We start from the raw sequence: 25,906 nt of genomic DNA, 5'->3' as shown, positions 1-25,906 counted from the left end.
AAGTGGGAATAAAATCAACCCCCTACCCCGAGGCGAGTTCTTTTTTCTTTCTTTTCAAAGAAAACAAGTATGCAATGCAACCAAGGGGTGTGTGTGAATAATGCAGGAAAGCTATATATGTACAGTGAAGATCATTATAAGAAAATGGAAATATGTGCTGGCCAGTATAGTATGCACGTATAGCAGATAACGGGGGGTCTGAAGTGAGGGACCCTCAGTTGCAACAATGACAAGGGCTCAAGAGGAGAAAAAACACCCACGAGGAACAAAAACCGAAAAGCCGGAGATGGGGATCTGGATAAAAAGTAACGGCAATTCAAGAAAACCGTAAACTGAACTTTTTGTACGGGAATGATCAATGGGAAAAGAAACCAATCGCTTCATTTTTCCCTCGACGAAATAAAAGAAGAAAACAATCAAGTCGTGAACAATGCGATGTGGGTATCTCTCGAAAGCAGAAATATGACCGAGGTAAAAAAAAGAGAAGGAGGAGGAAGGGAACCCCAGCCATGCAGCAGAGTCCAGTGTCTTTCCTCTACCTGTTTCCCTTCCTCCTCTTTCGTTAAAATAACCATGAGAATTTTGCGCGAATCGTGGACATCTTTCTCAGCACCTGCCATACGGGGCGGGAAAAAAAGGTCAAGACAAAAAAAAAGAGATTTCACCCTTCGTCCCGGGGGAAGAACTTCTTCCTCAAGGGTTAAGAGATACAGGGCAGAACATGTCCACCGCCACACTCTTGAGGGTACCACCTAACCATGTCTCTCATCCACTGTGCTCTCCTATGAGATTCAGAAAACTGCGCGTTCTCTAGTTCTTTCTCGTAGCCGATACCGTAGTTTTTAATCGTAGCGAATCTCTCGTCGGATTTTCGTCGGCGGACGACTTCAGATATTAAGGCAGTCTCGAATGTACTCGAAGGTGCTAAGAATAAAGTAATAGTAGATTAGAATCTGTGTTCGTGTTTTCGTTTCGATCGCGACTCTTCCACTTCCTGATCTTCCTCTCTTCTTTTCATGTAAAACTTCGACAGGAAATTGTAGATTGGTAAGACGTACTGTAAGCAAACTGAACCCAGTCTTCGATGGATCCTTCATCGATTGCTTCCTCGTCATCAGAATCCTCCATGATTTCATCTTCATCAACTTTCTTCCTCGTGTCGTTTTGAACAAAACACCCCCTTCTTCTCCTCGTTGTCGTCGCGTTTCCCTTTGCTGCAGGGACTTGAATTGGTAACGACCTTGCCATTTTGGAAACCCCGGCTTCCTCGTGGTCGCAGTCGCAGTCATCGCATCCGCAGTCACTATCTGGATAAAACACCGGACTTTCGTACCCGCTAGCCATAGAACTACCGCTTCCGCTGCTACTTCCGCTGCTCGAGTAATTTTCGTATGTTCTTGTCCTCCTCAGTGGTGAGTGGAAGAATACTTCAGAAGAAGTACTACCCCTTCTGCTTGCTGTGTTCATTGAATGGGCGTATTCGTAATTTGGCAGTTTGATGTCTGAGTCTTCAATGCCCTGTGTTTGTAAACGAGCAAGACAAATCGATGGACGACGAGATGTATCGGCTGCGGTGGGGATATCTAAATGAATTGGTGCAATTATAAGAGCTGAGTTATCGTTTTCGAAATCTTCTGGGACCTCCTTTTGGGAGATTGTAATTGTTTCGTAAACGTTGGCGGGGAGGAACCAAGAGGCGTCTGGGGTATCAATGTCTGACAGATCTTCCTCTATGATTAAGGCGGAGATACGACGGGGAGGTAGGCCGTGAGTATTCACTGTGGGCCTGAGGGGTGGGGATTGGAGATATGCTTTAATTGGCATTTATATAATGTTGGAAGAGTAAACGAATTTACTCGTAGACGGTATATAATTGTTTGGTATGGAATTTATTGATACAGTAATTGAATAACTGTATGAAAAAGGTATAGTTTGAGATATACAAGTTTCGTATATCTGAAAGATAAGTTCCGTATATGGAAGTGACTTGTGTAGTCGAATTAGGCTTTGGATGTATAATATGCACTGAAATGCTTTAGGGCTGTGCCTGGCGGTGTACAGCCTTATATACAGAACCAAGGAATACAAGGTATCAGACCACAATCGGGACGGACCACGGGGTTCAAGACTTTACTAAAGTTGATTGTAGTTTATGACCCGGGACTGTCCAGCTGGCACCCCTCCCCCTCCCCCCTACGCCGTTCGGGGAAATATGGAGGAGGAAAGATGTCATAAAGCTTGATACTAGAATCATGTCATGGCGAGGTCATGCATGTGGCCGTCAGAGTGCATTCTAAAAAGATTTCCCCCCGTCCTTTTCGGGGGAGTCAGGTCTGTTTGGTGACAATAGGAACGGGAACTAAGACCTCTGATTCAGGTAGATCCATGAATGTTCCATTGTTCTTTACCCTTTTGATGAAGCTATTAGGGCTTCGCATAGTCATCCGTAGAGTACTATCGGGATGAATCGCGACAAGAGAAGTTTCGTTGTACGTAGTAGGTAATTTACAGGGTGCGCGGACCACAGGTCAAGGTGGCCTGATAGAGTCTATATGCAATCGTATGCAAGATCTGAGCAAGGATCAAACGGAAGGGAGGTCCAATCCAGCCTATCGCGAACCGACGTGCAAATCCCTTTGAGATCGGAGGGGACACAGATCGGGTTTATACGACGGTTGAGTGGAGGTCGGATGGTTTCGCCTGCAATAAAGGCGCTAGGATTTAACAGAAGTTTGCCCATTGTGGTGTGATATTTGGGGCTAAGCGGCGGTGGCGTGACAGGTTTTTGTGTTGTCTGCAACAATGTAGTCAACGTACGATACCGTATGAGCGAGACATATATATCGGAACTCCCTTCCCGCCCTAGCCAGCGCAGTGGTTTTGTTAGGGGGGCTTCTTACATGTTAAGTGCTATACGTCTCATGATCACGACGAAATTTTACTTTTCTGATACCTTTCGTCGCTTTCTATACCCCATAACGGGGTTCTACCCTCTGCCGCGGTGGATTCATCCGTTATCTTGAGCCCGTGAGGCGTTTGGTAATGGTCATGGCATCTGCTGCCTAAGTTTCCTAGTCCAAAGTATAGTCTTTTTTTCTCCCTTGGAGGAGAGTCAGAAGTTACCATGATCAGATGTTCGACCATGACGAAAATTAAAATATTTCGAATGGAATAATTTTTATTTTTTGAGGAAACAAACCGCTTCGACGGAATCCGACCTTGCGAGTAGAATTCGATTGCATCATTCGGAGTCCGATAGATTCTTCCCTTTTTTTCCCCCCCCCCCTCTCTTTCAAACTGTTTAAACTTTTTGTCGTAATCTGTCAAGAGATTTTTCGGACGCAATGATCACGGAACTTAACTCATTCGACTCGAACTCGAGTACTCGTCGTCTCGACCCGGCCCTGCCTACCCGCCTTTCTGCCACCACAGAACAGCCGACAATTTGACTTGACCGTGGAAAATTAGGGAGCTCTGGATATATTGTACATCCAGTAGAATATCTCCTGAGATGCCGTTCAGGACCTTTTAATTTCCTATCCGTACTTTACTGTTGCATTGTTACGGATAGAAATGTGGGAGAGAAAAAACAGGTTTATCCAACCACAGTCACCTTACACAAAACTATCTGTCTGTCAATCAGTACCACCACAACAGTTAGCATAAGCACTTCAGTACACACAGCCTGAAATTTGAAATTGCAAGAGAGAAAGGGAAAATAAGATCCAGACAAGGGGTATTTGGGATGTCAGGTTCTACAAAACTCCGGGGTAACATGAGAGCAGACAGGCTGGATTATTGTTACACAGAAAAGACTTCTCAGGGTCCATCCCGGCTCTGAGCTCTAGACTCGGTTGGCGGGTGGAGGGATGATTGACGACTTTTTTGTGTTGCAATGCCGTTGATCCAACAGAGCCCAACTCAACTCAAAACTCAACCCAATTCCAGCTGGAGATAAGACCTTCGAGACTGTGATCCGAGACTGCATACATTATATAATCTTAATATAAGTACGGGGGGTAAAATACAGCCTCCGGTAAATTTTGAAGTTTGCCAACAATGGTAGCTCAATTGGTGTCGAGATTGAGGAGTTTGGGAGAAAATAAGAGGGAAAGGGTTCCTTATCGTGCAAAGTACTTGGGTACGACTTACCTTTTGATAAACTCGAGTCATGAGAAAGAAGAAGCGACATTCTGGCGGTTCCCTGACCAAGGCCACCCACCCCAACCGCCAACTTTCTCCTTCGAAAGTTTCAACACCTCGATTATCGCCGACGAAAGGAATGCCTTCAAAGAGAATGAGAAAAAAAGTCACCCCCAAAGATAAACAAAAAAAAAAAACTAGACCTGAAAACCCCCCAAGCCAAGATAAACCAAAGACCACAGTTCCTGTGACCCTGTCTCTCAATTAAATACCTACCAAACGAAAAAATTGATCTCTTCAAAAAACTCCTGTTATCAATTACAACATCTTGCAGGAAGTTTTTGCTCTGTTGTACCGTGATAGTTCTGTGATGCAGTTTTCGCAAACAGACCACACATACATGATCCCTGCTTCCAAAAACATCCAACCCCGCAAATCTCCTGCACCTCTGATAGGGCCTCCGCAGAACAACTTTTTAGTCTGGTCACACCATGTGATACCCCAACCTTGACCTTTTTCTTCTCAACCGACGTGAATTCGAACCACCATCCCACAGAAAACTTGAACCTGAAGGAGAGATGCCTAGGCAAGAAGGTTTCTCATACATACCTAGCTCAAAGTGGTCGCGAGTAATGCGGAAACCTGCATGATTGTCTGTAGCTATTGCAGTTAATGGACTACTGGATTCGGTATGGATTGGGGGTGGGGAGCGCAGAAGCAGGATACCAGACTTACGAAATATGCAATGGGAGGAGGTCGTCGTGATCACTTGCGCGACCCTCCAACATATATTTGATCTAGCTAGTAGCTCACCGGATGCGGGGAAACTTACGATTTTCTTTCTCTCTCTCTCTTCCTTTTCCTGCTAGTCCATATGCATATTGTCCACTTATATCAACCCTCACATCCTGTTCTCAGCTCGTACAGACGAAAACATCTTAGCTAATTCATATAATTGTCGTATCATCGCCTAGTCTCGGATTGCATCAACGCCCAAGCAAGTCTAATATTAATACTTAATAATTTCTTCCATCCTCACACAACGACTTCACCAATCTCCATTATATTCTCATCACCAAAGTAAACAAACCAAAATACAGCATCACAAGAAAGAAGAAAAAATGTTCTACATTCCAAAAACCACACCTTCTCGTCGAATATCTCTAAAATCAAAATCTAACCAATCACCCGCCAGAACATTCCAAAATGCTAGCAAACGGGTGTTCGACTGCATGATCCAGTCTCTCGCCACAATCTCCCTGGCGTACGGCCACTACCCAGTTATGCCGCCACCAACCTACCACCATCAAAATCCACATCAAAATCAAAATCAACGCCAACGCCAACCTGCGAGGCCAAATACCTCCTGCGGGGTCCACTCGGTTCCTGACAAAATTACAAGAAATCACAATGAGAAGGAAAGACAGAAAGTCCAACTGGCTGCAAAACCTCGACCAAAGTCTGAGGTGATTTATATCAGGCGTAATGAATTTCAAGACTCGATAGATTCGCTAGCGGATATAGGATATCGAGAAGTTCACGCTAGGGAATTCCTTTGAAAGGAATAATTTTCTCTAGTTAGGTTTTCCTTTGGGTGGTATACTTTTTTCTTTCCTTCTGTACACTAGTCTATCATTACTATTACGAGTAGAGAGAAGAGGAGATGAGCGAAAGGAAAGTGGAAGAGAAAAAGAGAGCTTGATATCTAATGAACGAACCCAACAATCAATTACAATTGGGGAATTAGTGTGCTTAAGAACGAAGACCACCAGGTATGAAGAAAAGGCTCCACTCAAAACAAGCCATGACGAACAGGAAAGCAAACGCTCTATCCTAGTGGTCAGTCACTGATGCTCTAGCTCTAGTCTGCTATAATCACAAAGAACAGAGGAAACAAGCAAGTCTACAAAAGACAGGCCCTCCGACGACGAAAATCAATACACCGCAGCCATTACAAGTCTATCTTCGCAATTCCTTCCAAAGTCTAATCCTTAAAACTTCGCAATCTGGTCCCTTAGTGTCGCCGCCGAAGCCTCAATCTGTTCCCTCTCCTTATCATTAAGAGGAAGCGGTATTTGAGTGACGACTCCATTTCGACCAACAACGGCTGGCAAGCTGATACAACATTGATGCTCTTCGTGCCAGCAGCTGAGAGGGTAAACAGGACGTTGATCAAAGAGGATGGCTTCGCAGATATTGGCAGCAGTAGCACCGATACCGTACGAGGTGAAGCCTTTCGCTTTAATTATTGCGTTAGCTTTCCCCGAAACTAGCTTGCCAATCTCAACTTTCTCTTCTTCAGAAATATCGTCGATGAGAGATATATGGGCTCCAGAGACGGTGGCCGAGGACCAAGCGACCTAGATTAACAGAAACGAGTTAATAAAAGGATTTTTTTCCAGCTTGATAACATGTTGACTACCAATTGTAATACCTAAAAGGCCGAAAAGGAAAAAAAGAAAAGAAAACATATTTAAGGAAAGAGAGGCAGAAGTGAAACTTACACATTGAGAGTCACCATGTTCACCAATAACGTAAGCATTGATTGAATTATCCGAGACCTGATTTTGTTTTTTCAAAAACAAGCAAGTTAGTTATCTAGATCGACCTATGTCTAAAAATGGACCCGATCCGATCAAGGGTGTAGGAAATCCGCGGAGAATCAAAACTTACATTCAATCTCTGAGCAAGAAGCCCACGAAGACGGATGGAATCCAACAAGGTCCCAGATCCCAGAACCTGGTTCTTGGGAAGTCCACTCATCTGCTGGGTGAAGTGGGTCAATACATCCACGGGATTCGCAACCAGCAAGATGATGGCTAGTGGGTTGATGGGCTGCAAGCCCTTAAGAACGCTTCCGAGGACCTTGTAATTCTTCTCGATCAGGTCCAACCGAGTCTCGCCGGGCTTTTGCTTGGCACCGGCCGTGATGACGATAATATCCGACTGTCCGGCCTCCTGGGGGGTGGCGTATTTGATACGAACATTGGTAAGATAAGTGGCGTCCTGTAGATCCTGGACCTGAGCTTTGCAGAGGTCTTCAGCGATATCGACGAGACGAACTTCGGCGCAGACACGACGCAGCATGAGAGTGTGGGCGATTGTGCAGCCCACGGACCCCGCACCGATGATAGCGACGCTGGTATAGCTGTTTGATGTAGTAGCCATTGCTTATTATTATTATTATCGGATATATATTATCCCTGTGAGTGTGGATTTTCTATTTTTTCCTTTTCTCTCCGAGGAGTATGATATAGTATGATATAGCTGATGGTATTGATCTGGTATAATGTAGAGAGCGGCTGAGCTGGGCTTCAATTCGGTTATGATCTATAACGATTGAAGTCTCTGGATGAGGTTTATGATCTGGAGAGGAGTTCCAATCAGCCAACAGCCCCAAATAAGGCAAAATCAAAGCTAAGAAACAACTTACAGCAAAATTACGTTCAACTTGAGGTGAGACGATCTGCGGTGGGGTTTGTGTGTTGATCTGTAGACGACATGCAACGCAAGAATAATAACCAGAGAGTGCAGAGCTGACTTTTATATCCCGTCACTTGCTATCTCTGGACTTAGAGCTCTTCGAATGGGATAGTAGCTAATGGTCACAATCGTCATCCTGGCCTTTCGATATTCTTGGAGTTGAGGCTTCCAAGACTCCTTTCCCTCGGAGCTTCGTCGGATAATCTTTCTGCCTTGTGGCGGGCTTACATTTTGGACTATTGAATTCGTCCTGCCCAGTGCCAAATCGAACCATCTTCATGACAAGACACATACAAGACAAGTCAAGAAAGGACAGGACAGGACCGGCATCACGAAAGCGGCGGCGCGGCTCTAACAATTACATTTCAGATGCAACATGCCGAATGTTCTATTAACGGATCCACCGAAATGAATCCTCAGGAAAATAGGATGGAAGAAACAAAAAAAAAAAGGAAGAAATGACAAAAAAAGGCACAAAAAAAGATTAGAAAATTTCCGCTGATTACGATAGCTAACTTGGGCCATGGTTCCAGCTGCCTTGCCTTACTTGATGCAAATGCAAGGACCGAGGAGCTGGAGCGCTGGCCAAAGCTTAGGACCCAATTCAGAGCCTTCTAGGATTAGTATCAGTCTCATGTGAATCTCGAGACTGTATCGTTATACCATTTCTAGGCTGGCGTCATTCTTCGCCAGCGATTTGCGCGGTATGACAAAAGGCATCACCATCTTCGCCAGCTATTTCCTCGCACATGCGCGTATCGACAGGTTGCGGTTCGCTGTCCCCTGCACAAGAGCCAGGTTCCAAGATAGCTCCGGCGCCACAAAACCGTCCAGAGCTGTCTCTCGGTAAGGTGGGGGTTCCGGCCAGCAGGGTGGACCCAAAACCACGCAGACCCTGGTCGCAGTTTTCCCAAGGATGCTACCGAAAGCAGTGAGGTCATGCAAAAGTGGCCTGACCATCGTCCGACAGTCGACATTTGGTTGTTGCAAAAATTTTCAGCTTTGTTAGCGAACAAGCAAAAACACACCACACCAAAAGCTAATTTTGGCGAACCAACTGGGGGCGAGAGACCGGGGAGGATGCTGTCCACATCTTGGGACTTTTCCTTGGAATGAACCGCCCGAGCGTGGATCGTGCGCCCCATGCTGCACAGCACGTTGGGAGCGAGATGGTTTCGGGACGCTAATGCACGGGTAGCATGATATTTTACGATTCGCGAAACGGTTTTACGAAGATGGCTATCAAGCCTTGACCAAATGCAGGGCCCAACAGCGACAATCACCTGAGTGAGAACGATATGCTGCCTTTCTTGCGATTTTGGTGGCATTCCTTTCTTTTAACCCGGCGGAGCCCGTTGCAAACGTTGCAAACAGGCAGGATTTTTTTTTACTCACCTTTCCCCTTGCAAAAAAAATATGTACTATGTAGCTGCCACGACCGCCAATCTGTCAATCGGCTCTTATCTTGCAGGAAAAACTGCTATGAGGCCTAGGGTGTATGGTGCCATATGGTAATTGTTGAGAGAAATGGAGCTGGAAGAGGCTGGCGCTCGACGTTCTAGACGTCAGGATACGAAAGTCACGGAATTCTTCGAATCCGGGTCCGACATTTGCACGGCGTGGAGCTCTGACCCGCGGCTGGATATCCTTCTCCGGAATAATTCAAGGCAGCTCGCTGGAAACTGCACAGCTAATCGCGAGCTAGCAGCTTACCATGCCGTGCCTTGACCACATCACAAAAAAAGAATTCACCTCATACATGCTATCACCGTTGCAACCGTTTTTTTTTTCTTCTCCCTTGGATTGATATCACGGGATTGCAGATGGCTTCCTCATATATAAAGACGATTGGTTCCCGCCAAGGATGCATCTTTTACCATCATTGCAGAACAACAATCGAATAACATCTTTGTTATACATTCAAATCTAACTTTAACAATTTCACCACTGGTTGAGTCCATTTGGACGAAGCAAGCTTACCAAAATGCCAATGCATTTGCATATGCACATCAACTCAAAAGACCGAACAGCGGTCGCTTCGAATCCGGGTGCCCCAGATTCGGATGTTACAATCAGTCCGGCCGATCTTGAGGGCATGGAAATATGCCATCACGTCGAGACATTAGATGTACGCAAACTCACTTTTCTACAATTTAATATTTTTTATCTTTAGAAAATCTACTAACGAATGAATAGGAGAAACAACGATTGAGGAAACTCGATTGGGGTTTAATACCATGGCTTTCTCTACTATATTTGCTGGCTTTCCTTACTCGTATGTTAAAATTATCGACTTCACGAATATTAGATATTTGAATACCTTAGAAATCTAGCTGCTAACAAACGATCGTTTAGGTACAAACATCGGAAATGCCAAACTCGCCGGGTTTACAACAGCAATCCATCTCGACGCGAGTGGTGAACAGTACAATCTCGCCCTCGCCTTGTTTTTCATTTCCTACTCGCTTTTCGAACCCGTCTCCAATGTCCTTCTTAAGATGCTCAAGCCCAATCACTACTTGACGCTTCTTATGGTTCTTTGTGGTATTATCACAATCAGTACCGGTTTCGTTTCAAACGCTGGCGGCCTCTTCGCCGCTAGATTCTGCTTGGGTGTCGTCCAAGCTGGTGTTTTCCCAGGTGTCAACTACATTCTTTCTTGCTGGTACCGTCGTTCCGAACTTGGTTTCCGAAGTGCAATTTTCTTCTCCGCAGCTGCCATTTCCGGCTCCTTCGGTGGCCTGCTCGCCTACGGTTTACAGCAAATGGACGGCATCGCCGGAAGAGGTGGTTGGTCATGGATCTTTATCATCGAAGGTGTCATCGTCGTTATTATCGGTGCCATTTCTTGGTGGATGGTATTCAATTTCCCAGAGGATTACGCCAACAAGCCCAACAGCAAGCGTGCCAAACTCATCAGATGTGTCGAAGAAAACAGCCACAGAAGAGACTCTGTCCCAGCTGATACACCACCAGAGAGACCATTCTCCCAGACCCTCAAGCTTAGCTTGACAGATTGGAAGACATGGACTGGTATCATGATCTACGGTGGTGCCGCTGGTCCCCTCTTCGCCTTCTCGCTTTTCCTTCCTTCGATCATTGCAGATATGGGAACATACAGTACAACAACCTCCCAGCTTCTTACAATCCCGCCATACGTCGTTGGTTGTATCGCCACTCTTGTCATCGCTTTGATCGCCGATAGAACCGCCCAACGTGGTCTTTGCAGCATTTTCACCTGTCTTTTCGCCATTCTCGGTTTCTTCCTTTTGTTGTTTGGCAAGAACGTCGCAATGAAGTACACTGGTACCTTCCTTGCTGCCATCGGTATCTACCCATGTATCCCCAACGCTGTCGCCTGGAGTTCAAACAATATCATCGATCCGGGCAAGCGTGGATTGTCTCTTGGTTTTGTCATCGGTCTCGGTAACCTGGCTGGTGTTGTCAACTGTTTCGTCTACAGACAGAAAGACAAGCCCGACTACAAGATGGGACACGGTGTCGTTTTGGGTTTCTTGATTGTCTTGTTATTGGGTGGTAGTTGTTTGCAGCATTTCATGTTGGTTAGGGAGAACCAGAAGAAGAGAGAGCATTTGGCTTATATTGCCGATCGCGAGAAGAACGGTGCTCAAGAGGAGCTTAAGAAGATCGAAGAAGAAGACAAGAAGAGAAGAGAAGACGGCAATGAGGATAGGTAAGCCCCTTATTCTACCCCAATTTCTTTTTTTTTATTGAATTCGGGCTAATTGGTACTTTTCTAGTGATGACAACTTTGTCTACGTCGAGTAAATTATTTCGAATGATTTTTATTCCCGACATTCCTTATTTTTCATTTTACTACTTTTTAATCTTCACTCCTTACGATTCCCTTTTTTCTTTCTTACACGCACATACACGATATACCAATTTGTTGCATTTTAGCTATGGGTTTCAGACGGGCTTTTTCCTTCGTTTTTTTGGTCATCAAGACTACATACATTTTAGATTTTAGACTTGTCAATTTTTCCCTGTCATTTTTTGGGGAGGATTTTGTATAATAATTGTACCTGTCGATTCAGGTACTCCCGCAGGCATACACTACTGCGGTCAAAAGCTGAAGGCTAGATAGAATGGCTTTTATTAATGGTATTCTAATGACGAGAACAAAAGTGGTTCCGAGTCTCTACGTAGCTTTTTTTAATTTTTAATTTTTTTTAAAAAAGGTGACGTCAATGCAACTAGCCCAGCTAGCTTCAAAAGAGGTGTATATTCGACTTGGTCGTTCGTTTGTTCAATTATGATACATATCAATTCCCCGCGCCTAGACTTCCGATTCCATACTTGCGCCAAAACATCTCCCGGGCTTTTAATTCTTTATCTTGGTGTAACTCCGACCTCCTTCTTTTCATTTCCTCCCTCTGCTCCGGGGTGGCGTAGACCTGCCCTTCTTCGTCATCCTCATCATCGTCGTCTCCTTCTTTCAGAACCGAATTATTTGTGTTTTCTAGGGGTTGCGGGTGTGGCAAGAGCTCCTCCTCCTTATTATTATCATTTTTTACTTGTGCTTGCGGTACAGTAGGGTGACTGCCATACCACATTTGATCGGTTTCTTGAACCGGCGGGTGGGCATTCACATATTCCTGAGGTGGGTCGTCGTATATTCCTTCTTCTTCAGGTTGGTGGGGGTATATCCCGTTTTGATAGATGTTGTTATGATGCATATACATACCATCACCATCACCACCTGCACCGGCGAGGTCCATAGTATCCACCTCATCCATCAAGAACATCCCGCTCTGGTGGCGTAGATGGAGGAGATCGTTATATGTTCTTGCAATATTTGAGATGTGGTCGGCTTGTTGGTGTAATTCCATATTATCTTCCATCACGATATTAGTGTTTGGACCAGATCCTTCTCCTGCCTCTTGCATTTGTTCTCCATCGGCGTGAGCGCAACCACCATCTTCGGGGGGGCCATTGTGGTGTTGGTAGAGAGCTTCACGGAAATTGATGAGTTCGGATAATATCAACGAACGACGTTTCATTTCATCTTGGATTGTAGGGGTTGGTGATTGGATTTGTAAATGTTCGACTGGATGTTGGATTACCTGAGGAAGCTCAGAGGGGTCATGATGTTGATGATGTTGTAATTGGTTGGATGGGGAAAGAGTTAATGCATTGAATGCGTCGGACAGCGGGTTCCAGTCTGCACCGTCGTTTGTGGATACCAGAAGATTTGTAGATGTGCACTATTGGAAGTCTCTTTTTAACATTCTTCTTCTTCTTCTTCTTCGTCGTCTTCTCCTTCTTCCTTTCCTCTTTTCAATGAATAAATATAAATATATAAATATATATGTGTATATATATATATATATATATTACATTCGTGTTTTCTTATTTTTTTGATTTTGTCGAGGGGGGTGAATGTATAGATATGGGATCTGTGGTTTTAAAGTCAGGGGGTGAAAGGCAAGTACATACGATATCACAGAAGAGACCCGCGTTTCGGGAGGGCACTATGGATAAGGAAGCAGAGGCCCCGCATGAAGGGCAATATAAAATTGAGTGATGCTGGGAGGAAGCATCGTCTGGGGTATTCGAAGCCATTGGAATGGCCGTATCTTTAGCAAGAGACTATATATCGATTCTCTGGCGGGGTTGTGGATGGGGTGCGGCGGCTGGGCGGCTGGGCGGCTACCTTTTTTTGAAGCTGAGTTTTGCGAGTGTTGGATTTGGGAAAAGATTCTTTCCCCGATTTTGTACTAGTCACTGTTCTGGACATAACATGAAAATAGAATAAAATAAAATAAATAGAAAATACTTTAGAAAGATAGGAATGAAGATGTATATGTATGCATGAGGAAAAGGAGTTTTTCCTAAGCTGCATGTGAGGTTTACGCTTTGGCCCTTTTTGGAACAAAAAAAGCATTGCAGAGCATACTTACATAGGTAAGTCATGCATCTAGATCGTGATCTCGGGTTGGCGGGAGGCTGAACATTCCAAATTTAAAAGTGGGGTTACGCTATTCCACACTCGAATATAAGACATGACCAGTTGCCAGATGAAGTATGATACTACATAAGTAAGTACTTATATAAGTATCTATCTTAGAGCCACAAAAATAGCGCCGTCGAATAAGGTGTCTACGGCATATTTTTCCGGAGCTAGTCCGGTACATGAAACTTCTGTATCTGCGCCCCAATGTTCTTTTCTGATTGAAATCGTGATCTTGGTCGTTTTGTCGTTTTTTAGCGTGTAGAATAGTTTGACATCGATCGGTATCGATATCGATATCTCATCCATTAAACCTTGACTTTCTGAGGTATCTAGATGTGGTAATGTCTCTAAGACAATGCTTTTCTCCGTTTCCGGTATGACTCTTTCTGGAGGAGGATATGTAAACTGGCACTCTCTATTACTTTCTGCATTAAAAAGTTCCCAGGTGGTTGCAGAACAGTTTCTGAGGTGAACCCAGACGAATAAAGGGTCAAAGGAAGTTCTTTGCTTGAGGAATTCCGAATGACCTGTGGCGGTGGCGTAATCGGGGTAATAGGTAGCTTCGGTAAAATACTTGGCTTTTAGAACTTCCGAATCATAATTAACAGCTACTTCGGCCATTTGCATATTATCGGAGTTATCACGGATGGGGAGCCTTTGATTGAGTCCTATAAGGTCGAGGCGGATGTCACGGAGAGCTCGAGGGATTTCTATGACTTTGTGGCCGTTAACTACTTCGAATTATGTTATTACTACGAAGTCGACTCTGTATTTTAAAATTTCATACTTACGAGAATCCATTGCTTTTCCGTTGTTATTACAGTACATATTTGCATATGTAATATTAGGTTCATATGCGTAACTTGGAGTCTGAACTGATAGAGATATCGATCATATCATGTAAAACTCGAAGTATTGGGAAAGCAATTGCTTTCATAGTCATAATACCCCCGAAAAATACTAGGTATAAGTAGCAGAGAAAAAGGATAATTCGAATGTTTGATTATTATCTATATCGCTTTCTGTCTGTCATGAAGCTGCAGTTTTGGCCCGGCTTCACAAAATTTGATACCATGATGTCTAAAAATGTATATATACATCCCGCATCTAAAAATGGGGGTACCTCTGGCAGAAGCAGGTGTACATACTTACATATCTCACTCTTACCACAGAATGAACTGCTAAAGTACCATATACGCATACTCGATATGTTAGCAGCTTCATGGGACAATTAAAAGTCAAAAACCGAGTCACAATCTGCAAGCCACGCTCCTGACGATCACAGTCGTGCATGAACAAAATACTTGATATGTATTACATACTTACACTTAACCACTTACTGAATCCAGAGTGCTCAGATCGCGATACGGAGGTACATACGTACGCAAATGTCCCGAGTACCAGGTGACTCGCGGACAATAATAACGTTACTTCGGTGGTATTCGTCAGCACACTGTAAGTACAAAGCTGGTGCGGCGTCAAACCAGATTAGTCCTTCTAATCAAGTTATGCTGCCAAGCTCCTCACATCACCCCGACGTTTGAATAACAACCTCCGAAGGAGACATGTAACTATGTATTCGCATTCCTGAGGGCTGTGCGCAGGGTTTTTTCTTCAGATGTTTCGAAGGGCGAGGTTTGCGTGTTTGTTTTTGGGAAGCGGACAGGGGGCCACGTAAGGCCACTTTAACTGTCAGGTCGTAGTAATAAAGCTGTGAACAAACCACATGAGATTCTGTTCCTATAATAGCTCAGCTTTCTTCCTCGCCATAATTTCAACCTCAACTTCATCGCTCATCCATCTCACCCACGATACCCGTCACACCATTCCTGTTAATCATCGCGCCGCATCACAGTTGTTCTCTCCTGCATCAAACTACTATCTCAGGAACTACCGAATCGAGTTTAGGAACCAAAGCTAGTTTGATATTTGAAAAAAGCTAGTTGAGAAACGCCACATCAAATACTCCACCATCGACGAAAACCCCCTCGATACTCAGATTTTCCTTCTTTCTCTGCTTTTCTCGGAAGTTGAATACACTAGAATAAAATATATTCACAATGTCCTCCTTTCGGATACCAATTTCGCTGGTCACTGACCGCCTCTCCTCCGGCATGGCCAGATTCCAGGTAAGTTGTGTAGCCTCACACTGCTCCCGTGCCCGACTACCCCTTTCCAACAGTTCCACCAAAACTAACATTCTACCAACAGAACACCTCTATCTCTGCTCGCTATAACACTCTCCGACCCCTTTCAGAATTCTTCGACTTCCGACGGATGTCCAAACCTGCCAATCTCGGCGAAGCTCAAACACGTATATCCTACAACCTCGGCCAATTCTCCTCGAATTACCTCCTTGTCTTCGTATTACTTTCTATCTACGCGATAATCACCAACCTGCCATTGCTTTTCCTGATCGTCGTGATCGTAGCCGGAGTCTACGGTATCGGAAGACTCGAAGGAAGGGATCTGCAAGTTGGAAACTTCAGAGCTACAACAAGCCAGCTCTGGGGGACACTGGGAATCACGGGATTTATCTTGGCGATCTTGTCGGCTCCGTTTGAGACTTTGTTCTGGTTGATTGGTGCTAGTGCGCTCACGATCTTGGGACATGCCAGTTTCTTGGATAGACCGATTGAGAATGCCTTTGCTGAGGAGACTGTCTAAACTACTACAGTTTCACGATGCTTGTTAATACTGGTAGTGCGGGAGAAAGAGAAGAAGAAATAAAAGCTTTGGGAGATTGTGTTTAATGGCAATGTTGTTATTGGTGCGAACGGTACGAAGGATGCATATGGAATGAACACGAAGGGATACCGGAGTCTAGTTTACACTTTGGACAGTACAGGGGATGCAATGCAGACAAGTGATCGTGGATATTTTAATTCGATGTATTATGTTTTGATCCTCCTTTTATAGGTTTCTATTTTTTGGTACGGAATATCTTTTTGATAATTAGACGCAGCCATTGAGCTGCAAATCATGACTTTCCCCCCTCATAATATCTAGTATGGTTCTTCTTTTACTTTTACTTTGTTAAACCTTGTACTTGGATTTTAAGGATGAAGTATCTTAGGCTAGCAGCTTCTCTAACTGCGCCGAGGGGTGTTAATCCTGGAACGCTAAATGAGAGTTTCAGAACAACTACGCCATTGCAACGATCGATCAATAAATTAGAATCTTGCCCGGAATGGAATGGCCTCTGGCGAGGTGCTATATAAATATGTACTACAACATCCAAGCTAGAAGTCAATGCGCGCAGCTCCAGCGCAGGAATCGTGAACGTGTAAAATTACATGATGCATGCGTAGTTGTCAACTGAATCACAGGTATCGGAGCGACATTATATATATAGCTGTGCTGTGCTAGCAACATCACGATCCAAACGTCCAGAAGGTATGTTTATATATAAGTACTTAAGTATGTATATGCTGTGTATTTTCCAACTTTGCAATAGGCGAGAAATATAATTCTTTAAATTAATATTGCCTACTCACCCACAGACGCAATCTAGTATTGATTATATTATTGACAAAGCTTGCAAGTTCTAAATACTTTACACTAGCTTGCTATCATATGATCATGCTTTAAGCTACAGTTCCCGCTAGCATTGCATTCATTGTTATAATTAAAGGCTACGACCCCCAATTATATATATTGGAAAGGCCAATATGCTCCTTTTGGTAATCATACTCCCCATATTTCTTTTCAGAATCCCTTCGTTCGCAGAAGATCACAAGTCAGATCACAAACCTGCACACAACCGGACCATCGAATCTAAAATCCAAGAAATTTGCATCCAGCAAACCTGGGTTCCTGGCGACTGCGTAATCCAGCTCCTCTGGGGCCGCATAACTACTGAAGAAAGAGATACCCGCTGGAAAAAAAATAGCAAAGTCACGGAATCCATAGACCCCCTCGTTTTCGATGGCCACGGTAACCAGTTGGAAGTAAACCCACCGGGGTTTAGGACGTGTACTGGTCAGGAGGGAGAGGAATGTGTTATTGATGCCAACTTGGGGATGCCCATACTCCTGAGTCCGCAAATTCAAAATGATTACATGCAGTTTTATTTTGGAAATCAGGCGTGGCATACGGATCCTCATCCGAAAGATAGTTCGGTAAGGGTCTTTGTGGGAGAGGATAAGCAGAATTTGAGGCCGTATTGTGTGGATGAAGGGTGGACGCAGTGGCCGAAGAAAGAGGGGAGCGATGAGTATGATCCGCCTTTTGATAGGGAGAAAAATAGGTATCTCGATGTTAAGGTAAGCGCCTTTGAGTTGAAGTCTTTGGATATACTGCTACCTGTGCTAGCCCTCAAATATTACCCGGTAATGTTTTTGTCATGAAATTGTTTTGCTAATTTTAGGACTTTATGGATTGAAAAAAACAGGCAAAGAATTTGACATGCTGGTTCGACTGTCACGATATACGTGCAAAATGGGGGGATCCAAATGTCAAATTGTGCCATACTTCTAAGGGCTCGATGAAAACAAAATCGATAACTACTTCGCGCACTACGCACACCTTGGCTTCTAATACCAGCACATTAGGGTCAGCGGAAACATATACACAAACCATTTCGGGGATAATAAGGAATTCTAGTGAAAGTTCCTCACAAATATCTACAATGGCTACGACTTCAGAGCCGATGGCTACCACGACTGAACTCAATTATACTCAAAATCAAACTATCCCAATCGCCACGGGCCAAATAGTTACAACTGCAATATCTACAGCTACCATAACAGAATTTCCAGCGCAAAGAGTGACCAAAACAGAGTATCCGACGTCTACTGTGACCGAAACTGAAACTACAACTTTAACTTTGGTTTTGACGAAGACCGTTACTGATATTCCCATCGGTTATACGCTTGTCCCCTTTGAATCGTGGTATTCAAGGTGAAATGGCGAAGGGAACATTCATTCGACTAGTTAGGTCTCTTTTCCGCTTTTCTCCCTCCTTATTTTCTTAACAAAAAGATTCCGCAAAGTATTTTTTCTCTGCTTCGAGCTCACTGTAGCATAATTGATGGTATCAAACCGGTTTTAAAGCCTTAAGATCCTTTGAAACTGTTAGTGGAGAGTGGTTAATCCTTTTGGTCTGCGCATAGATATAACTACGAGAATATGCGCACAGAACTGTATTGGCCAATTGGGTTGATAAATTTATGCGTCTTTCAAGTAATCATGATTTTGTGATTTGCAAATTTGTTTGAGGTGAAAACCACCTCGGTTGGAATTGTTGCTATAGAATATATATTCAAACCGGCAGTTTAATTGAAAGTTGGGCTGTACATTCCCATTTATATCCTTTTGTCTACGCCTAAAATGAATTCTGTAACTTGCAATTTCTTGTAGCAACTATTGTTGGTTGTCTTAGACCATGGCTAGACTTCGCAAAAAAAAAAAAAAAAAACATTGTTGGATGTAAATAGTTAATTGGTTATACCATGGTACCACAGGATCTGACTGTGCATAATTAATTGCTTCCTGTTAATCTTCTGATCTAGCTAGGCTCACAGGGGCGGCTGGGTACGTACGGCAACACTTTTTTTTTCGAAGTCTGGTTTGAGACAAGCTATAATTGTAGACGGGATGCAAAAACTGAATTTAATTATTTTTAAATGGAGTTGAATTGAAACATATACTTCGGTGGGTTTCTGAGTCTGGTTTACGAGACAACTTCTGCTTGTTACTTAAAGAAACCCCAGTTTTTAAAGGGTTTAACATCGAAGACACAACCTCATCTGGTAAGAAGGCCTTCATGCTCCAACTGTTAACGCGAGTGGTTCATCGTAGGCTTGCCAGCATTATCTTATACGTCCAACCAAATATATTCCAACAAGTTCAAAATGTAGCATGGCGCAAACTAAAACGCAAGTTGTTCTAACACCAATCTGGAAACGTGGACCAAGACGAAAATACTCGAAGAGAATGTTAACCTCATGAGCTCAATTGAAAATGCTCTTTTATAGAATTAATTCTAGAACTATAGCGCAGTATCATAGGCGTAATCGGGAACGTGTACATACCTATAAATTACAACGCAATATCTATAATTAATGCCGAAGTTTCATCGATCATCTATAACATGTCTGGCCTCAGTACTGGGAAGAAAGTAGATATATTTAGACAATTGATTTACTATAATATCTGTCATTTACTAAGTGCGAAAATATAGTTTTGAGTAACTACACATTTTCTTCAGGCGCAAAAGAGTGCTAAAATATGGAGCTGTATCCTCGGGCCTAGGCGCCTCAGCCGCCAAATCTTTTTTTAACATACATATTGAGGCTTACATTATATTTGAGCGCCCTCAATTTCCTTAAGATTCCCGTAACTCACTCAAAAATAGCGATCGTTTTTCAACCTCTAGAGTGGTCTCATTTCTAGTGTTATAACAGAAAAGGATGTTTATCTCAGCACCCAGGTTTTTCGCCTTGCTGTTTTTGGCAACGATCCCTCTCGTCGTCGACGCAGACACTTGCTTAGAAGTATCAGGTGAAGAAGTTAGCAAACTGGGACAGTGCACCATCAAAATAGTATGGCAGAAGGTATATTACACAACCCCAGGCCTTGATAGCAATGGGCGGCCTGGGCTTCGGGACCGCATTTCAGCCGAAGTCTATGATGCAAGACATACTAAGATCTCAACACAAACTCTCGAGGATTTCGAGTTCTGCACCGGAAACCCGGGCGGGGAATGTAAAGTCCAATCTGGTTTGGAAACTCCGATTCTCCTTAGCCCGCAGCATCACAGAGAGTATTTGCAGTTCTGATTTGGGAATCTAGGGTGGCATACCGATCCCTGGCCGCAGAAGGGGCCGAGGTTTGTGGGAGAGGATGTAAAGGATAGAACACCTTGGTGTTCGTTGAATTGGAAGGAGAAGTGGGTGAGAGTTCCGTTTAACCGCGCTGATGGTGGCTTTCTTTCCGATCCAAACCTTTGTTCTATCCAGGTAAGGCTGAATATCTTTTTTTATGCCCGCGAGAAGAAGAAGGAAGAGGAAGAAAAAATTGAATATATATACACGTGCGTGTACTAACAAATTTCTTCAAAACCCTACAAAAGGAATCTAGATTTGAGTGTATATTCCAATGCGAGAGGGTTAATCTCAATGTAAATGATTTGCAGCCATGCGTAACACCCCCACCACCGACGACGGTGACGGCGACAGAAACGAAATTTTATACCTCGATGAAGACTATGACGATGGTTAGAACCAAGACTAAAACCGAAGTTACCCCGGTGCCAGTTATCCCGGAGACGCCACATCTTATTGGAATTTGACGAGATCATGATATCAAGGCTTAGGAGACCGATTCATGCTGCAGATATCTCAAAACAACAGGAGGAATAGGGATCAATATCTGAGAACCTTTTGCATTTGCTGGATTCCGTTTCCAAGATATCATCTGGACGAGAAATTGTTGGAGTTAATGCCGTTGAAGTGTGGACCTGGGGAACTTGTCTTGTAGGTGCGATCTTTGTATTAGCTAGTTTCATAGAGAGACTTCACAACCAAGAGACCAATAGTAAGAGCATGCTGGCATCCTAACTGGTCTCGGGAATCCCATACATATGATATTCTTATAAGAAGACATTTTTAACTTAGTCTCAAAGTCGTACATGCCGAGCACAATGACCCCCTCCAACACCCCATCCACCTCTCAACTCAACACTTCCCCCTTATATACCCCCTTTCTGTTCCTCCGATAACATAAAAAGGAAGGTCTGGTAGTATAATTGGTATACACCACGCTCTGGAAATCCTCATGCCCTCAGCCTAGGTTTGGCGCCTAGAGCCGACCCCATCGGTTACACTCACGCTCTTGACAGCAGAGGAACCAGGGTTGGTATAGAGAGGAAGTTGCAAAGTACGGTGGCTCACCAGTTCGATTCTGGATCAGGCCCTTAGAGATTGTAACTCACCATCTTTTTTTTTTCTTTTCAAAAAAAATCTTCTCAAAAGTTTTTGAAGTTCTTTGGTTGAGGGGTGAGGTTCGAGAAGGGTTGAAGTTCGAGACTGCCGTGTGCGTTTCTCTTCCCTTTTTTTCTCCTTCTCTATTTTATTAGAAACAAACAAAAGTAGAGTTACTGTGAAAATAATAATATCAACGATAACCTAATTCTGAGCAAGAAGTCTATCTTCCCCTTCTTCCAGTGGATGACATCTAGTCTCGGTGATCCTTCGTGTTGGGATGACATCCTGCATTTTCGATAGCTAGAGCTTGAAGAAAACGCGTTGGTGTTGCATTTCCCAAACAAGCAACCGCCCAAGCGAGTCGAAACCGCGAAACGACCACCTTTACATTTACTTGATTCTCCACAGGCGAGTTATCCATCCGATCTGCATCCATCTCCCTAAGCCAGCCAAGGGATCAGGAAAGGATCCTTCCCATCTCTCTTCACCCTCGACCTCAGCTTCACCGCCAATTGCCATCAATTGTGATCGCATTGTCATCTCGAATCTAATTGTCCGCTCCTTTAACACTCGCGATGAAGTTCGCAAATACATTGCTGCTGCTGGGTGCAGCGGCAAGCTTTGTCGCTGCTTGGAGTAAAGAAGGTGAGGCACCTGTTATATATACGATATACTCGACTCGAGATTTCTCAAGTGACTGGACTAACATATGCATCTACTCTATAGACCACGAGATCTTCCGTATCAAAGACGAAGTCGAAGCTACAGAGGGCAATATCAACTTCTATGGTGCATACATACCCCTTCCTTCCTTCTCCCCTTTCTATATATAAAATGCTAATTTTTGATAACAAAAGAATTCCTGAACGCTCCCTCGATCTACGCCACCCAAGACGAACTCAACAAAGCCTACCGAAAGACCTCCCGCCAAATCCATCCCGACAAGTTCACTCCTCCCTCAAAGCTAAGAGCGGCAGGAAAAACCCCAACCCACTACCCTCCAAAATCGACCTATCTCCCACAAACTCGTAAACAAGCAGACGAACGTTTCGCCCGTCTCGGTCTCGTCGCAAACATTCTTCGAGGCCCCGAAAGAGAACGATATGATCATTTCTTAAGAAATGGTTTCCCAAGGTGGAGAGGTACCGGATATTATTACTCCAGGTTTAGACCTGGTCTTATCAGTGTTCTGTTGGGATTATGGGTTGTTACTGCTGGTGGAGCACATTACTTGGTCATGAGGATGAATTATACCCAGCAGAGGAAATTCATGGAAGGTTATATCAAGGACGCCAGAACTGCTGCATGGGGTAACAGTAACCTCGGTGCTGGTCTAAACCTCGACGTCCTCGGAGATAGCGGCACTCCACCCCCCAGCGGTCCCGCAGGAAATCGTAAACAACGTCGGGCAGCAAAGGGAAATGGAGGATCCGGTACTGCCACCCCAACCGCTGAAAAGCCACAACATGTAGCCAAGAGAAAAGTTACAAGCGAGAATGGAAAGGTTTTCATGGTTACTAGCTTGGGAGATGTATCATTGTTGGAAGAGGATGAGGATGGAGTTGTTCAAGAGTATTTGCTGGATTTGGAGGAGATTCCCAAGGCGCAATGGTCGAATACTGCGATGGTCACAGTGCCTAAGCGACTTGTTGGGTGGGTTTTGGGAAAAGTTGGAATGGGAGGGAAGGATGCTAAGGACGCTTTGAAGGATGCGCCTGAGGTTACTATTGTGGAGGGAGAGAATGTTGATGAGTTTTTGGAGAAGAAAGGATTGAAGAAGAGGAATAAGGGACCTGGAAAGAGGTGATTATTGGATATATTAGAAGGAATTTGGATTTGGAAGAAAAATGTAGATACATTGATCGTGTTTTAGGGGATATAATGAATGTGAAGACGTACATAATAGATTTGACAGGGCTTCATTGCTTGCATAGATAAAATAACAAAAGTACTTATCCTTCCTGATTCAATCTCCTTGATCGAATTCGAATTTGTAGATATCAATAAACTCATTTTCAACCCTGATTGAATTCTCTAACGCGTACAACCTTCATTCTCTTGCTAGAGTACAAAGCCCTTCAAGACTAATATCAAGCTGGTTGAAATAAATATACTATCTGACTAGTTTTATTTATAAAGAAGGATATTTGATAAAGTTGAACGCTCCATGTTCACTCTTCCGCTCGGTCTTTTCGTACCACAGATCTAAATATACACACAAGGTCTTATTGAGAGGGATACCTGATCTGAATTTATAATATTTACATTTTAAAAAAACAACTGAAGGAAACAAAAAACCGAAGGAGAAGATTTTTGGTATTAGAACGAGGATAAAGGAAAGAAAAAGAAAGAAACTATGACACTCCTGCACAGGCGATGTACAAAGTCGGGTATCGGTACATATCAATATTATTCGCCTTCCCATCCATAAGGGGAAAAAAAAAGGAGTACAGTTAATCCATCCCAGAAATTGAAATCCACATGAAAAAGGACCCATTGACTATAGATTTCGAAAGGAAGTAGAAAAAGAGAAAAAACCACCTGATGGTATCATTATTCCTCCATTACCAATTCATAAAGGAAAAGGTAAATCACCCTTCCACCGCTTAACCATCTTTCCCCTCTCCGGTTCGAAATCCTCATCCACCTCCCTCTTAACCGCCCTTTTCTTCCTATAGAAAGGGAGCCGTTTTCTCTTATCGTCCCTAGGGTCGGGAATTTCGTTGCTGGGGTTTAAACAAGGACATGTCGGTTTCTTCTCTAATTCTATTTTCCTGCCTGGGTCTTCATTCCCCCTTTCATCTCTTTTTGGTACTTTATATGTGGGGTTGCTAGATGGTGGTGGTGGTTGTAGGTATGGTGAATGGTGCGGGTTGATGAATGATAGTAGTTTATTAAAAAGGGACGAAAGTCCTTCCCGTTTCTTTAAATTCTTCTTTGGCTCTTTTTTTGGTGGCGGCGGTAGTTCCGGTACTGGATACGGTTTATTCGTCAATCGTATTTGAGAAACCATTGAGGGACAAGGGCATGGCGTTATCCCCGGTGGTTCGAAGTATATCGTCGGCGGTCTCAGGAATTCTAGTGAACTCGGTAATGAAGATGGTGGCGGTGGAGAAGTAGGTTTTGGAGAAGTGTGTATAGAACCACTAGTTGTATTCTTGTCTTTGGTGCTTGAAGGTGGTATACTGATGGTGGTGGTTATAGTTGTAGCGATAATAGTGGTACTGACAACCTCCTCTACGTCGCTACTTTGAGCCGGTTTAGTGGAGTTTCCTTCGGTTTCTTCGGGTGATTTTGAGACAGGAGCGGGAGGGCTGGCGGGAGGTGGGGGAGGATGATGATGTGGAGAGGAGGAAGGAGAGAATGTGACAGTAGCGGTGGTGGTAACAACTACTGTCTCCGTTTTTGTAACAGTAGACCTCATAGACTTTGGTATCTTGATAGTCTTTACCTCCGTTTTAATAGGATATTCCGTTATTGTTACTACCTTCCTTTTCTTAAGAGTATGGATTGGTGTAGTGGTGGATGTCATCTCCGTTTGAGTAGTCTTTTCGAATTCGGGATTCGTACTAGTTGGTGTTATATAAGAAGAAGAGGAAGAGGAAGAGGAAGAGGAAGAGGAAGAGAAAGAGGAGGGAGACAATAAAGCTGTACCTCCCAGGTCCGTTGAATCTCCAAGAACCTTAACCCCTTCTTTAAGGTCCATTGAATCGTGGTTAATGAATTTACTACCCTCGCTTCTTCTTTTTCTCTTGTAGAATCCGCGGTATGGAGAGTATCGAAGAACAGGTGTGCGGACGGCACCTGGTGTATAGTAACGGAAATGATAACCAAAGAAAGGGGAGCGAGGTTTTAGATTCCTCATCTTTGTACTTGTTGGTTGCAGAGGAGAAGGGAAACATGGTGGGGGTAGAGGTGGGAGAATGAGTTCCTTGAAGAGAGTTGGTGATGATGGTGATGGTGGTGGTGGAGCCCACGCAGGGCTTCTGTGTAAATACTCCTCGTTAGTTTTTGTATTTATATCAATTTGTATGGTTAACTAGAGAAAGAAGCGTGATAGGAATGGCCATACGGGATAGGAAGCCCGGAGACCAGCGCCAAAGACGACACTAATATCCAGGCAATTTTCATGTGTAAAACCCTCTTTGTCTTCTTTTAATACCCCCCTCTATCCACACGCGGAGTTGCGGAAAGGAATTTATATAGTTTTCCCTTTATATCTATAGTCCTTTATATACTTATATAAGTTGGAGGAACTTTGAGTATAGGGGTATACCGAGGTCTATATCCCAATCCATATTAATATTAGTAAGTTCTTTTGCCAGATCGATATCAAAGATACACTTGTTAGGTGTATATTTGGAAGTACTTACTG

At 43.8% G+C, this 25,906-nt stretch overlaps 10 protein-coding genes across 10 annotated transcripts; 5 read left to right on the top strand and 5 right to left on the bottom strand.

Annotated features, from left to right (window-relative positions):
• Window positions 1–1,014: 1,014 nt before the first annotated feature.
• Window positions 1,015–1,824, bottom strand: AOL_s00054g957 (uncharacterized protein; the record flags this gene model as incomplete). The annotated part of the gene is made up of 1 exon (XM_011122273.1): window positions 1,015–1,824. The coding sequence occupies one exon, from the start codon at window positions 1,822–1,824 to the stop codon at window positions 1,015–1,017; it is 810 nt and encodes a 269-aa protein (XP_011120575.1).
• Window positions 1,825–6,134: 4,310 nt separating this feature from the next.
• On the bottom strand, window positions 6,135–7,311 carry AOL_s00054g956 (uncharacterized protein; the record flags this gene model as incomplete). Its single annotated transcript, XM_011122272.1, has 3 exons — window positions 6,135–6,503; window positions 6,648–6,704; window positions 6,817–7,311. The coding sequence occupies 3 exons, from the start codon at window positions 7,309–7,311 to the stop codon at window positions 6,135–6,137; spliced, it is 921 nt and encodes a 306-aa protein (XP_011120574.1).
• Window positions 7,312–9,610: 2,299 nt separating this feature from the next.
• AOL_s00054g955 (uncharacterized protein) lies at window positions 9,611–11,415 on the top strand (the record flags this gene model as incomplete). The annotated part of the gene is made up of 4 exons (XM_011122271.1): window positions 9,611–9,754; window positions 9,823–9,901; window positions 9,982–11,320; window positions 11,388–11,415. 4 exons carry the CDS (start codon window positions 9,611–9,613, stop codon window positions 11,413–11,415), a joined length of 1,590 nt encoding a protein of 529 aa, XP_011120573.1.
• Window positions 11,416–11,912: 497 nt separating this feature from the next.
• On the bottom strand, window positions 11,913–13,212 carry AOL_s00054g954 (uncharacterized protein; the record flags this gene model as incomplete). Its single annotated transcript, XM_011122270.1, has 2 exons — window positions 11,913–12,854; window positions 13,087–13,212. 2 exons carry the CDS (start codon window positions 13,210–13,212, stop codon window positions 11,913–11,915), a joined length of 1,068 nt encoding a protein of 355 aa, XP_011120572.1.
• Window positions 13,213–13,708: 496 nt separating this feature from the next.
• On the bottom strand, window positions 13,709–14,230 carry AOL_s00054g953 (uncharacterized protein; the record flags this gene model as incomplete). Its single annotated transcript, XM_011122269.1, has 1 exon — window positions 13,709–14,230. One exon carries the CDS (start codon window positions 14,228–14,230, stop codon window positions 13,709–13,711), a length of 522 nt encoding a protein of 173 aa, XP_011120571.1.
• Window positions 14,231–15,663: 1,433 nt separating this feature from the next.
• On the top strand, window positions 15,664–16,270 carry AOL_s00054g952 (uncharacterized protein; the record flags this gene model as incomplete). The annotated part of the gene is made up of 2 exons (XM_011122268.1): window positions 15,664–15,732; window positions 15,815–16,270. 2 exons carry the CDS (start codon window positions 15,664–15,666, stop codon window positions 16,268–16,270), a joined length of 525 nt encoding a protein of 174 aa, XP_011120570.1.
• A 1,004-nt stretch (window positions 16,271–17,274) lies between these two features.
• Window positions 17,275–18,509, top strand: AOL_s00054g951 (uncharacterized protein; the record flags this gene model as incomplete). The annotated part of the gene is made up of 2 exons (XM_011122267.1): window positions 17,275–17,868; window positions 17,997–18,509. 2 exons carry the CDS (start codon window positions 17,275–17,277, stop codon window positions 18,507–18,509), a joined length of 1,107 nt encoding a protein of 368 aa, XP_011120569.1.
• A 1,507-nt stretch (window positions 18,510–20,016) lies between these two features.
• Window positions 20,017–20,385, top strand: AOL_s00054g950 (uncharacterized protein; the record flags this gene model as incomplete). Its single annotated transcript, XM_011122266.1, has 1 exon — window positions 20,017–20,385. One exon carries the CDS (start codon window positions 20,017–20,019, stop codon window positions 20,383–20,385), a length of 369 nt encoding a protein of 122 aa, XP_011120568.1.
• Window positions 20,386–22,106: 1,721 nt separating this feature from the next.
• On the top strand, window positions 22,107–23,338 carry AOL_s00054g949 (uncharacterized protein; the record flags this gene model as incomplete). Its single annotated transcript, XM_011122265.1, has 3 exons — window positions 22,107–22,176; window positions 22,258–22,320; window positions 22,389–23,338. 3 exons carry the CDS (start codon window positions 22,107–22,109, stop codon window positions 23,336–23,338), a joined length of 1,083 nt encoding a protein of 360 aa, XP_011120567.1.
• A 765-nt stretch (window positions 23,339–24,103) lies between these two features.
• Window positions 24,104–25,662, bottom strand: AOL_s00054g948 (uncharacterized protein; the record flags this gene model as incomplete). Its single annotated transcript, XM_011122264.1, has 2 exons — window positions 24,104–25,517; window positions 25,604–25,662. 2 exons carry the CDS (start codon window positions 25,660–25,662, stop codon window positions 24,104–24,106), a joined length of 1,473 nt encoding a protein of 490 aa, XP_011120566.1.
• Between the last annotated feature and the right edge of the window lie 244 nt (window positions 25,663–25,906).

The sequence above is a fragment of the Orbilia oligospora genome (genome assembly GCF_000225545.1).
Source record: "Orbilia oligospora ATCC 24927 unplaced genomic scaffold scaffold00054, whole genome shotgun sequence".
Classification (NCBI taxonomy): Eukaryota; Fungi; Ascomycota; class Orbiliomycetes; order Orbiliales; family Orbiliaceae; genus Orbilia; species Orbilia oligospora.
Note: the sequence above shows the minus strand (reverse complement) of the source record. Positions and strands in the feature narration are given on the sequence as shown.